Raw genomic sequence first — 14,075 nt, 5'->3', positions numbered from 1 at the left:
TCCGTCTAATGAGGCCGAAAATCCGCCATGCTTAGCGCGCCAAATGTCATTGTCACGTCAGTTCGGCCGTCTGTTTTGGGTTGTACATTATTTATTGACTTTGATATCGATTTAATATGATTGATTATATAAAATTTCATAATTTATCATGCTTAAAACATACAAAAATAATAATGAAAACGTATTTTATAGGATCTCAAGAAAGTCGATGCCCTAAAACTATTATCTATATGTATTTAAATTCATTATGGAGCCCTAATCCGAAAAATCCATTTTTCGGTCGGAATCTATTGATCATGACACTAATCATAAATACCACTTTAAAATATGTCATCAAAACATATTTAGACATTCTGTTTAGATATTTCGGGAAAAAGGCTACCGACAAAATCTCTTCGGAACTATTTAAATAAAATAGTTTTATTCCGCAGTGAGTAAAACACTATTGTAAATTTGTTAAATATTTAATAATTAAGTGATTTTAGAGAGGAAGTCACAAGGAATGACGTTTGTAATTAATGAATAAATGTTCTGTAGGTGTTTTTTTTTTCACGCGGTCCCTTGATAAGTTTAAAATTTGAATCACTCAAGCGAAAGTGATTCAAATGGTGCGGCGCACCTTCCTTGGGGTGCGCTGCGGTAGTATGTTACGGACTTTAGAGTCAGCAAAACAATTAAAATAGATTGTAATAGTCTAAGAAAAACACGTACTCAAAATACGATAACATTTAGCATGCTAGAAATGGGCTGATGGCTTTGAACTACGCCATATCTTTATGTTTTGCGACAAACGACAACTTTATAAAATCAGTGTAGCAACTTTTAAAAATCATCATATCGTTTACTTGGAAAATTCGAAGGACGAACTTGTCTTAGATTTCACCCATCTAAATCATATCATATTTGCACATAACAATATACCTACTTACTTCCCATTAAAGTATAAATTCTACAAATAAATAATACTCAACAATATTTAAAATAAAATGAGCCAAGAACGTTTATCGATAAAACCTAAATAACATTGAAATCTTTTGTACAGCACTAAAGCCGCCATGTTTTGTGGCCAGATGACGTCACAGTGGCACGAAATTTTGGTTGACGTTTCATTTCCATAGGTTTCCTACTTCATTGGTTCATAATCAAGGTTTCACCGAATGCGTAAGCGAGCTTATATTACGGGGCTCAGCTGAGTGTCATCCCAACGCACAATCAACAAACAACGGCCGTCTGGTGTAGTAGTAAGTGACATGGTCACTACACAAGGGGGTCGCGGGTTCGAATCCCGCCAAGGAAAGATATTTGTATGATAAATATAAATGTCTTTTCCAGGGTTATGGATGTATATTAAATATATTATTATGTATGTGTATAATAAAAATCTTACATTTATTTCCGTTATCTGGTACCTGTAACACAAGTTCTTTACGAACTTATCACGGGACCAGATAACGTGGCGTGATTGTTAGTAATATTTATATTTATATTATATTTATAACATTCAACAGTTTACTTTTTAAAATAGTGACATCTACACTTCAATTGAGTAACTATTTGTGGTAGAAAGGGGCCTTCTTAATTGTCAAAGATGGAACTAACATACCTACGTTTGACTGATTTAACATGATTTTAAAACAAAAATAGTCAATTTTAAATAACGATGTTTATATCAAGTACGTAATCTGACATAACCGACAAGTCTAGATGAGCAAAACCCAATACAGAGTAATTAATATTTGTGGCATATAATAATTTTCTTTGTATTTATTCATATTAGTTAAAATTTAGTGAGGAGACGAACAGTATGAGAAAGCACTCATATCGGTAAGTGAAATATAACTTTTACTATTTTTTTTATTACCAACAATAAAATAGTTTTAAATCTGTTGTAAAATATTAATTTTACTGGGAAAAAATGATAAAAATACCTTTAATAAACCCGACTTAATGTCTATTTTTCATATTTTATAGGTTATGAAATTTAAATTTTTTTGTTGCTGCGTTCTTTTACCACCGCCTCCAATGATAACTTTTCGAATATATTAAGTGTATACCTAATCTATGATGACTTTATTAAGTTGTATTGTCTATGTACAGTCACAAACAAAAAAAAATCATTCAGCACAAAAAATGGCAATATTTCATAATTCCGGAAGACTTCAGACTTAAGACTTAAAATCATTATTTTTTTCAATTTGCCACTTCGTGTTCAGAGACCTTTTATTTTAGCCTGAAAATAACCGTGGGATGAATTAATAACGTCAATTACATGGGTTAAAATTGTAGTTAACTTAATTATTCCATCATCGTATTATTAAAATTATTCATGTCATCATAATATAATGAACGTTATGTGGATTTTATGACTTGGTAACTAAGACCTTTAGGTCGAAAATGAAAATTAAATGATATGGGATGAAATATAATCTCAGTAAAATGCTGGTCATTTACTGAGACTTTTTCAATGGACTTTTTGAAGGATCCCGAGAAGTTACGTTCAGTGGTTTTGTTTCATTTTCCAACATTTGTGCACTTTTACAGATACTAAACAGGTTAATAATCCACCTGTATTAAACATTTAAACCTGAAGAAACACTAAATAGACAAAATATAACAATTCACACAACTTCAATCCGCGCGTTCCTGCCAAAAAGCCTAATGTAATATGGTATGCAATAGTAGCATTGTTAACACACTAAGGTATGTAGCACAGACATCAATTAAACCTTCTTTCAATGAGAATTTATTCCTAAAACATATGTATTAACTAAAGATGGCGCTGCTGTGTCGCAGTACAGTGAAGTCGTAATTCAATCGCATCAAGTAGCTTCATTGTAATAAAAAAATCGTATAATAAAATACATGCGTAATAAGCAATTAATTAACTAACGACCTCCCTTTATAATATTAAAAAAATAAAACAACTCAATGAGGACGGCTGTCATTCTGGCCGCCGAGAAACTTATGCCCGGTTTTTTACAAGCAAGAGAGTTTGGGCTCCTCAAAGGTTCTTTGACCGCGTTTACCTAACTACGAGATACTAATAATTGAACCATAAAAAATCTTCATAATATTTTTTCTCCAATTAAGTATAATAAAATGACATGGTGTACGAAAGCAATACAACGTCAATGTCGCTTAAGTTTAATTTATGCCATGAATAAACAGACTTACCACGCTAGTAGAATCTTAAATTTAAAATAAAAAAAGTTTTAAATGAAGCACTTTTAATTTTAAGGACTTTTTAATATATATTGATAATTCATCGTTATAATATTTGCAAAAAGTATTACTTTAAAAAACGTAAAGTAATAAAAAAGGTCTAACTCTGTTTTACTTATTATCATTATAGATTTACTTTTTCTTTTCTTATTTTTTATGTTCTTTTCTTATTTGCTACCCGATGTCTTTATTACGTACAAAATATCTGTGCAATATTTTATTTTGGAATTATTTTAAGCATTTCATTTTGTTAAATAGCTTCACCGATAACAGTGAAAATGATTTTAAATGAAGAAAATCACATAGAAAATTCACGTGATTTTTTTCGTTTACGAATGAGCTTATTTATTATCTTATTGACAATTGACTTCATAATATGGCCTTGCGCTATGAAACAACCACGCCCCAGCCTCATTCAGTTTATTGGCAAACGTTGCACTGTAAGTTTCAGTTGTAGATCTCGATTTGATACATATTATAATGATCCAGTACTTACTTCGTTCTTGAACACGATTACCTACCACTGTAAGTAATATTAAATTTGCATTCATTTTAAATATATTCTCGTTTGGTATTAAATTACCGGTAAATCGTAAAATAATGTAGTGTTAGTAACGTAGTGTTTATATGCCCGTCAATATTACAATATTTAAATAATAACAATAAATTGAGTCGTCTATTATCAAAGGTGGCAATCTGTGCATTTGGACAAAAAAAATTTATTGGTATGTCAATACAGATTGATTTGAATATAATCGTCTCCTTCAAAGAATACGGGTCAAAACCTGCATTAAATAAAGGTTAATAGTTAACCTGTTATTTATCTAAGATGTCGTTCCGAAGAGTTTTGTGACTGCCAATGAAATACAAAGTCAATAACTCGTTTTTCTGATTTACCAATAATTTTCCAAAAGTCAGATTGCCGGCTTTGATAATAATCGACTCAATTATAAAGTATAACCTTATGACTTGTTAACCAAAAAATTATGATAACAAAGATTTTTATTTTATTACGTACATGTTATATAGTAGGTTGAACGAGTTCAAGTTCTAACCGTGGATAAGTATGTACTGTGGAGTCCATACATATAAGAACGTGAATGCCGCCACCCACCTTGAGACATATGGTCTATGTCTCAATTGTATCTTATCTTATCTTATACCTTTAAACGTACAATTCTTGAATATATATAATCTGAATCTCGGAAACGGCTCCAACGATTTTCATAAAATTTAGTATACAGGGGATTTCGGGGGCGACAAATCGATCTAGCTACGATTTATTTTCAGAAAATGTTGTTTTATTCGTGTTTTCAATAATCAACTGTTCCGACATCTATTGGCGAATAATAATACTATTTTTCTTAATTGAGGGCACTAACCAAGATGGCGTTGTCAAAAAAAAAACCGAGTGTAGCTCGGTCATCATCTAGTTAGTTATAGTGATAACATAAAATAGTTTTCTTTACGAGTTTGATTTTTATTACACAAAGTTATTCCTTCATCGCGGAAACTATTCGTGAACATTACATATTTCATTAGAAACATTTTGGTGTTTGCCCGCGATGTTTGAACACAACCATAGCCGCGTCGCTTGATACTAGTAAACCAGGCATCTTAATCACTTAGGTCACGATGACATTTAGGTTATTTTCGAGAATCGCACGAAATTAAATACACATGACTTAGTGAGTTATACACTCCGAGATTTATAGGTTAGACGACAACAGTAATTGTGTCGATGGATGCAATGGAACCTAACCAATGATAACGGTTGATTATAATTAATTGAATTTTTGTGGGATGCTTTTTCGGCATTGGTTTTTCAGTTTGTTTTATAATTGATGCATTTAATGGTGCTATGGTGGCGCTATTATTTTTGCCTATTCTGAAATAGAGATGTCATAGTTATTTAAATAGAATCCGAAATACTGATTTTGAATAAAATGATCTACTATGATTGCTTTATGTATAATCTATATAAATCTGATAAATAAATATTGACTGATGGTAGGGCTTCTTGTGAGTCCGCACGGGTAGGTACCACCACTCCGCATATTTCTGCTGTGAAGCAGTAATACGTTTTGGTTTGAAGGGTGGGACAGCCGTTGTAACTATACTGAGACCTTAGAACTCATGTCTCGAGGTGGGTAGCGGCCCTTACGTTGTAAACCGGCTCCGGTAACCACTTAACATCAGGTTGGCCGTGAGCTCGTCCAACCATCTAAGCAATAAGTAGTAAAATAAATAAAAGCAACCGGTAAAAAGAGCGTCATATTGTTGTTGGTTTTCAAAGGCTCAGCAGACAAAATACAGTCCGAAGAGCATTCTATAAGATGCGATTTTTCACAGGAAAGTGACGAGGACTACGGTAATTTGAATAAAGAAAAAATGGAAGATTCAAGGGAACCAGGTAACATTAAATTACTCGTTAAATTTTAATGTCACTAGCATAACTTGCATTTTTGTCACTGGTTAATATATTAAAATTTTCATCTTGTGGTACTTAATTAAGTATGAATAAATGTTCCTAAAACAATTGTAACTAAAATCTATTTGGACAGTTTTTTTACGAATACTGTTTTTGTCTGCAAATACCAAATTGAGAATCAATGTGATGTTGCATTTTAATAAATGTGTCTATTATATAGCTTGAGGCAATAAATTATAATCGAAATATGGAGTTTTATAAAAATTATATAATAAAAAAATGTTTAATACTAAGCTGAATTGTATACGACTAACTGTTTTGCCTAAAAGTAACCACAAGGTAATTTATCGTCCCAAGCTAAACATAATACCTACATGTTTTGCTATTCATGTTCACAATCCCGTTTTTCTTTTCCATATGATGCAGGTGCTCGTGTTTATACGTTCATAGGTAAATAATTTATCATAATTTTGACTAATAATAATAATTAATTGGTCAGAATCCCAGACCGATTAATCTATACTAACAGCACTACATATTAACACAAGACTCCACGCCACATGTCTCAGAAGTGTCTTCGACTTCTTTGGGCCATAGCACGCACGCGAAAACGTTGAAAATTGTTGTTGACTGGAAAGGTGAAAGGCAAAGGCCGAAGGACAAGTCGTCCATGCGCTGGTCAGATTAAATCCGTACCGCACTGAATACCACCGTATGTGAGACAGATCGACGTGGCGTGATATAGTCCGCCGGAAAATTTTAAAATCCCACAGAGGTCACGACCCTCAAAATTGAGGATTTACGACGCAAAGAGTGTTAATCAAAATAATGATAAAATGAATTGAAAGTAAAATAGAAAGCTGTAATGTTTACAAAATTTTGAATTACGAAATTTTAAAACAAAAAGAAACTGTTTGAAAAACCCATATGTTGTCACGCTAACAGTGGTGAAGTAATTTACAAGATACGCGTTAATATTTTATTCCGCAGATGACAACGACGAACGCAGAGATGAAATATACTATGATAAGTGAGTAATGTTTACTTTCACGGCTTTAAAATTTTATTTGAGTATATGTCTAAATAGGCGAGCAGCGTAGCGTTATTGTGTTTTCTAGCTGCGATGTCAGGTATGAGGTATAACTTATAATAATAATGAAGACCAATATGTGATACCAGTTTTAAAAAAGCTCAGTTCCAAGTTTACGATTTCTTTTCAAATTATTTTTTGTCATGATGGGTACGGCAGCACTCTAAAACAATGCAATTAAGACTAGTCTGCGGGGCTTATTACAGCACCACAAATATGAATTATCGAAATCGAAAATAACGATATTTTTCTAACATACAATTCAATCAATGATCATTCAAAGGCCGGCTGTAATATTGGTAAATAAGTCATGTCATGAACAATAAAGAAACGTAGTCCAAAAATCGCTATTGTCTTCCGCAATGTAACACAAATTAGTCTAAAGATGAAGGTAGCGTCCGCCAGCTGGTTTCGTTGTAGATTGCTTGTTCAGAAAAAAATTGTTTAAAACGAAACTTTGATTTCGGTATGGTTCTGTTATAGTCTATACTAATATTATAAAGCTGAAGAGTTTGTTTGTTTGAACGCGCTAATCTCAGGAACTACTGGTCCGATTTGAAAAATTATTTCAGTGTTAGATAGCCCTTTTATTGAGGAAGGCTATAGGCTATATAACATCACACTAAGACTAATACAAGCGGAACATAACATAAAAAATGTTTTAAAATCGGGTTTTTTCCCCTTTTGAGAACTTCCGCTGCGTGCGCTGCAGAAACGATTAAAGTTTCGCTAAAATAACGTATGACAGAATTGTTCCCTTTTAAAAGTTCTAAAAAAAGTCCGCGTCAGCATATGTCTATATGTTAAGGTTGGCTCACCATAACGTTTTTATGCTAACCAAATTTGTTCTAAAATAAAGCATTATTGTGAACTATTCCACGCGGACGAAGTCGCGGGCAAAAGCTAGTATATTATAAGTATTTAATGCTTCACATTTTAGATGGTGGCAGAAATTTTGTTTGCGTTTTCATCAACCGGACTCGACACCCTCCTGGAAACCTAAGTGGTGGACGCGGTTTTTCCCGTTTCCTTTATTCTCAACGTACAGGCAATCAGCTCTGAAAATTTGCTTTATCTTATTCTGTAAGTCGTACAATACACACAATCCTCTGTTTACTTTAGGTATAACTATTTTATGAAATTATCTGTGACAGCTCAGAATCTGAAACATTATCATGAAACGGTAAATTCTGATGATTACAAACAAAGCAGACAGTTTTGTTACAGCACGAAGTATTTTACGTGTTTATTGTTGACTGCGATCAAATCTTACACGCTTCTGTTTAATAATTGTGAATATAGTGATAACCAAAGAGGTTCGAACAAAAATACCTGAACGTAGAGATAATAGTGACTCTACAAATATTAAGGTCACGATCAAAGCAATGATAACAAAGCTAATTAATTTTTTTCCCAAATATACTTATAAATTAGGATATGCAGTGTGGACAGCTTAAACTTGAATTAGACCTTAGAACTAAAGTTAATCCATATACGGTTAGAGACTGCGATGGCTATAATAAAAAAAACGTAAAAAAATAATCTCGGCAGATACGGTAAATCGAACAGTGTTAAAGAGGTTTTATTTTTATTTAATATACCATCACACCACCCAGCGGGTATTTAGGAGCTACTGCAACCCATAGACCTAACAACGTAAACACCGGTACTCGCCTGAAGGCCTAAGTCCCGATTGAAATAGTATAACTGCTGTCCCATCTCACTTTCTGCCCCCACTGAATATATAAAAGGTTTTTTAATGTAAACGTTCAACATTATATAAAATTCCAGTTCTTTTAACATGGGGAATACTTTATGCCGAACTTGGCGAAGCAATAGGTCTTCATGGTGAACTTCTCGGAATGAGTTTATTAGTCATAGCAGCGTACTTAATAGGTTGGATTTGGCTCAAAGTCACTACGTTACCGGCCCTGATTGGCATGTTACTGACCGGAATACTTTTCCAAAATTTCGGACTCGTAACTATGACTGATGAATACAGAAAGTTAAATCAAGATCTAAGGTTTGTATTGCTTTTATTAGACACAACATTTCGTCTTTTCACATTAAAAGTGTACAATTTCCAAAAAATATTCGAAATTGAGTTAATGTGCGGAATCGTTTGGTATCACCAGTATTTTTCTAATAAATACTGTCAAAAGAGTGTAGTAGAGTAGTTTTTTTTTTTTTTAGTTTACCTATACTTTAACAACTATCAACAAAATTAATACATAATTTTATCTTACTTTAAAAGAAAGATAATGTAACTGGTAAAAAATAAAAAAATAATATTGCAAAGATGATTATTATTAAAAATATCACATGTTAAACCTTTAAAACACTCCTGTAAAATTAGTAAGTTTTGAGATTATACAGCTTTAATGCGAGAAGACGATTTGTGTTTTAAAATGATAAGATGTAGACTATTTTAATGTGTAAATATTACAGAAAGCTAGCACTGGTAATTATTCTTACAAGGGCGGGTCTAGGATTAGATGCTAAAGTGTTAAAAAAACATTATGCTGCGGTATTACAGCTCGGCTTATTGCCGTGGCTCGTTGAATGCATAGCTATAGCCGTAACAACACATTACCTACTACATTTACCTTGGATATGGGGTAAGTACATCTACCAATACTCAAGCATATTTCAATCGACGAATAGTAGTATAGTAAACTATTATTTAATTTTTTTTATTAGTTGCACCAACAATTAATGGGTACAAAAATGTAAAATTATTGCAGAAACAGGTCGAATCGTAAGACGAACCAATAAAACCCAGCCAAGACCATTTACGAATGTTGTTCCTTCAGTGGCACATTCGTAAGACCAGTGGCGTATATGTATATTAATGGAAAAAAAGTATACTTTTAATTACAAAATAAAATCCTGCAGGACCTTGTTGTGGGTTTGAGAATAATGGTATTTAATAAGAATACTAATGTCTATCAATCTTATCTACAATTTATGTTTTAATCCTACCTAAAGATTTTTTCCCTTTTTTAACTTAAGCTGAGATATTTAGAACTGATCGCAAGGTGGTGCATGCGGCTTGTCCGCGAGCCGTAAGCTCTTTAGTCCTAGAGTAAATGCGCCCATGCCTAAGACATAAGAATGAAACATACATTTAGTCCCTTACGTAGTAGGCCACAAACCCTACAAATGATCCACCGTCAGCCTTCAAATCTTTAATCTCAATAGATTAATTAATAGTTCTCATCGAAATCAATTTGATCTTCAACAAATTATCAAACGAAAACATATCACAAGCTCATTTATATTTCTCATTTTGTTTTCTAGCTTTCCTATTAGGTTCTATGATAGCTTCAGTGTCCCCAGCTGTGGTTGTACCTTGTTTGTTTAGATTACGCGACATAGGTTACGGTGAATCCAAAGGAATACCGACTATGGTAGTAGCTGCGGCAGCAATCGATGACTCCGTGAGCGTGGCTGTATTTGCTATAATATTGAATGCAATGTTTTCATCGGGGTCAGTAACTTGGAATATAATTAAGGTACGTTAAGAGTAGGTACCATCACCCTGCGTATTTGTAACGCGAAGCAGTCAAGCGTTCTGCTTTTACAGAAGAAACAGACAAGCAATGCAGAATTCAACCACGCGTCTCTGGTTGACTCTGGCAATCATATAACACTATGCAACCTAGCAAACTTTCCTGGCAATAAATAAATACATTGAAACTTTCAATGGTTAATTTGATAGGCCAATATTTAGATTTAGATCAGTTTATGTCAATTCAACCTGAAAGATCCTTATTCCATTGGGTCTAAGACTCGATTTCGTGTTTCAATGTAGACGGTGACAATTATACTGACTCCGTGAATTTATGTGTACATTTTCTTTTTAATTATAACCGACGTACTAGTTCGGTAAATCTAGAAAAACCCTTCGAGGTTACTAAAATAGGTAGAAAAAAAAACCGTCTTAATTTATCTCAAATAATAATAATAATAATATTCTTCATAATTATCCTGTTAAGCGATGCATCAATATAACAGACAAAAATAACTTTAAAATACAAATTTCAGTGATAAGAGTAACTACCATTTTCAATTTTGATTTTGCCTATAGTGCATATTATCAGTTTTTTTTTTCGATTACAGGGTCCACTGTCTATCATAGCTGGAGTTGCATTAGGGTCGCTATGGGGGGCACTGATCTCGTTCATACCAGAGAGTGGGGACACTCACGTTGTACCTTTGAGATTTCTACTTTTATTTTTAGGGGGATTATTCTCATTGTTTATATCAAGTATGATCGAATGGAGTGGAGCAGGTGGGTTGAGAACAGTTCAGAAATTCACCATACCAGATCCTGAGGACCGAATGGTAAACAGTCGACGTCGCCCTAAACACGTCATCACGGATCCTCCCGATCCATTAACGGTGCTTTTAGGTACCTCAAGCACCAGTCACCGTCTCCGCCGAACCCGTCGCTTGCGACGAAAGGCTCTACGAGTAAATTAACCCGCAGACACAGCTCACTAAGTTTCTCGCTGGATCTTCTCAGTGGGTCGCGTTTCCCATCCGGTGATAGATTCTGCGAAGCACTGCTCTTGCTAGTTCCAGTGTTAGCAACACTCCCGGTTTGAGCCTCGTGAGCCCAACTACTAGTTCCGTGAATCTAGAATAGCCCCTCGAGGTTACTAGAATAAGAAAAAGAAATTCAAACCATAGGTAGTAGATGCAGCCCATAATCTTTGAACACGTGCTTTGAATAATGCAATCATCGCTAATTTTTTTTTTACTGTCGGCATTCCGCAGTTCCACGCAATTACATCATAAAATTGAAGAAAGCTCGGTTTTGAAATTGATTGCTGTTTGTCACGGTACGAGTCTCACGTAACGTCGCTAGACTCTGAAAATATAATTCAAACAGACAAGCTTTGTCTTGCATTGATATGCCCTCTTCAAAGAAGGCTAGAGAAGAGTCCTCAGCTGTAGGCAGCAGCTTGGCTCTGCCCTTAGCATTACTGGTAACAATTGGACTATATTCTCGACTGCTCGCAACGGCAATTTTAATAAGCATTAATTATAATATTATAATTCATTTATGAAATCGATGACTACAGAAGATTTTGGACTATTTACAGGGTACCTACTAAACTAAGCTATGTGTAAAATATGAAACATTGGCTTTTTTTTTTAATAGGTCCATTAGCAATAGTTTCATCTGGGTTTGTGGCCGCATATTACTGGAAGAAACAAGGTTGGATAGTCAATAAAAATCCAGTCAGTGATTTATTCAGAATATTATGGATATTTTTCGAACCAATATTATTTGCCTTTACTGGAGCTCAAGTCACAGTAAGATTGGCTTTTATTCATAATATTATATTTATGTAACACTAAATTTTTTTTCAATCGATCAAACCGGCGTTAAGTTTTTACTCTGACTAAATATATATAGAGTATATTATTTTTTTTCCACTGTAATTATAAATTAATTTGAGTTATTGTTGTCGTATTTGACTATAGGGACTTAAATTATTTAAAACAATTATTTAAGCCATTGTTTGAGTTATTAATTTCATTAATATGACTTTCCACAGATAAGCACTTTAGATCCTGTTGTGATTAAGATGGGAGCGGTATGCCTTGTATCGTGCTTGCTAATTCGCGCCGTTGCCACTTTTCTTGTCAGCTTCGGCTGTGGTCTTAATTATAAAGAAAAACTGTTTATTAGTTTAACTTGGATGGCTAAAGCTACAGTGCAGGTAAAAAATGATGGGCATTTTAATGAATAAATAACATTGTAAACCGTTTACATGCGCTTAACCGAAGAGATAAAATTTGATTTTTAAAAAAGGAATTTTGTTGTTTACTACAAATAATTTGAGTTAACCGCTCTTTTTAGGGGATAAACGTACACTGACTTAATACGAATTACTTATGTTGAGTTGATGTGTGGTGCTGACTAAGGGACGCCTGCACAAGAATTATCCCTACAAAATTAGCACGTAGGTACATTAAATTGCGACTGATGCTGTTAAACAATGCACTTTTGCATTTATTGCCACCTCGTTGGTAGAGCGGTTATGAAATATAGCTGCCAGTCAATATAAATATGTAAAAGACATTTGATGTTCGGGATCTATGTTTGTTTTGTTCTTCTCTCGTATTTGCGTCTCCGCTATCCATAACTCAAGAAAATCCTGAAGCTCTCCAAATATATGTTCGATGCTAAAATTAAGCTGTCTGTAGTCTGGTGGTAGGACCTGTTGAGAGTCCGCGCGGGTAGGTACCACCACCCTGCTTATTTCTGCCGTAAAGCAGTAACGCGTTTCGGTTTGAAGGGTGGGGCAGCCGTTGTAACTATAATTGAGACCTTAGAACTTATATCTCAAGGTGGGTGGCGCATTTACTTTGTAGATGTCTATGGAGTCCAGTAACCACTTAACACCAGGTGGGCTGTGAGCTCGTCCACCCATCTAAGCAATAAAATAATTTATAATGATAATCAATTTTATCTTCATACTACATAATTTGATTCTGTAAAACAAACCTAAACCTAGTTTATTTGGGGTTAAAGGCCGCATTGGGTCCAGCCGCGCTGGATTTGGTTCACAGAAGTCAAACAACTGGTGAAAGTAATAAGCGAGAGGTTTACGCTGAAACGCTTCTCGCAGTCAGTGTGCTGAGCGTGATGTTGTCAGCGCCGTTAGGAGCACTACTTATCGCCGTAACTGGACCGAAACTACTGACTCGTGATAACGGTATATAATTCTTAACTATATACTATGTGTATCATAAATTATGTACCATGTTTTAGATTAAAAACTCTATGAAATAACAGATTCTACCACCGTGCCCTACAACCGGTAAGTGCCGGATTAAAGCTAATTTAAAACTAAACAATGGTAAGGGCTCCTTAAATAATACCATTTAGAATATAGAAAGCCACAAATGCTTAAAGCAATGGCCTAAAATTAACTATCATATGATTATATATAATGTACCTATGTTTGTTTTCCAGGTGATAATAAAGTACAAAGTGAAGTAGAATCAATGAAACCAGTGGCTCACAATTCATCTCAGCTCTGAAAGAAAAATGCGAACTGCATACTAAATAACACAGTTTAAATATATCTGTTCCGAAAAGAATTTCATTTTTTTTTTTCTTTTGGAACGAAGTTCCTTAAGGGACGATGCGGATAACCTTACTGGGAAAAAACGTCCGTAACGTAAGATTTTCATTAGTAATGCACACAGTGTACGACTTAACTTTGTAATAACGTACAAAAAATTACATATTTTTTTATCATTCATTGACCACGATCGTTGGTTTGCGCAATACACTAACTGTTAAGCAAA

At 34.1% G+C, this 14,075-nt stretch overlaps 2 protein-coding genes across 13 annotated transcripts in view; one reads left to right on the top strand and one right to left on the bottom strand.

Moving 5' to 3' along the window:
• The window catches only part of LOC101739973 (phospholipase A1), a 56,087-nt gene extending 51,757 nt beyond the window's left edge, over positions 1–4,330 (bottom strand). Inside the window, exon 1 of one of the 2 annotated variants that reach the window (XM_062671395.1) lies at positions 4,241–4,330. The gene's annotated coding sequence lies outside the window, so the exon portion shown is untranslated. Of the gene's footprint in view, positions 1–1,928; positions 2,040–4,240 lie in introns of those variants that run through there. The other variant, XM_021350121.3, reaches the window with a different exon arrangement.
• LOC101739835 (sodium/hydrogen exchanger 9B2) lies at positions 1,545–13,865 on the top strand. Of its 11 annotated transcripts, XM_004929412.5 has the most exons (14): positions 1,583–1,824; positions 2,542–2,700; positions 5,575–5,635; positions 6,080–6,103; positions 6,644–6,683; positions 7,684–7,826; positions 8,535–8,766; positions 9,192–9,361; positions 10,044–10,258; positions 10,866–11,037; positions 11,914–12,068; positions 12,314–12,478; positions 13,294–13,477; positions 13,738–13,865. In XM_004929412.5, the coding sequence occupies exons 3-14, from the start codon at positions 5,614–5,616 to the stop codon at positions 13,803–13,805; spliced, it is 1,590 nt and encodes a 529-aa protein (XP_004929469.1). In that variant the 5' UTR covers positions 1,583–1,824; positions 2,542–2,700; positions 5,575–5,613; the 3' UTR covers positions 13,806–13,865. The 11 variants fall into 11 exon arrangements, with proteins under 11 accessions (XP_021205792.1, XP_037870586.1, XP_004929469.1 ...); XM_021350117.3 differs by lacking the exon at positions 2,542–2,700 and having other exon boundaries at positions 1,545–1,824; XM_038014658.2 differs by lacking the exon at positions 6,080–6,103 and having other exon boundaries at positions 1,568–1,824.
• Positions 13,866–14,075: the final 210 nt, after the last annotated feature.

Source organism: Bombyx mori, chromosome 12, assembly GCF_030269925.1.
Source record: "Bombyx mori chromosome 12, ASM3026992v2".
Taxonomy (NCBI): Eukaryota; Metazoa; Arthropoda; class Insecta; order Lepidoptera; family Bombycidae; genus Bombyx; species Bombyx mori.
The sequence above is the reverse complement of the archived record's forward strand: the minus strand, read 5'-3'. Positions and strand labels throughout refer to the sequence as shown.

Excerpts from the sequence above, each read along its gene's own strand:
- LOC101739835 (XM_021350115.1), top strand. The coding sequence starts at position 3,612 with ATGAAACAACCACGCCCCAGCCTCATTCAGTTTATTGGCAAACGTTGC. Across the intron at positions 12,069-12,313 it reads TTACTGGAGCTCAAGTCACA|ATAAGCACTTTAGATCCTGT; the intron begins GTAAGATTGGCT and ends GACTTTCCACAG. Across the intron at positions 13,478-13,737 it reads ACTACTGACTCGTGATAACG|GTGATAATAAAGTACAAAGT; the intron begins GTATATAATTCT and ends TTTGTTTTCCAG.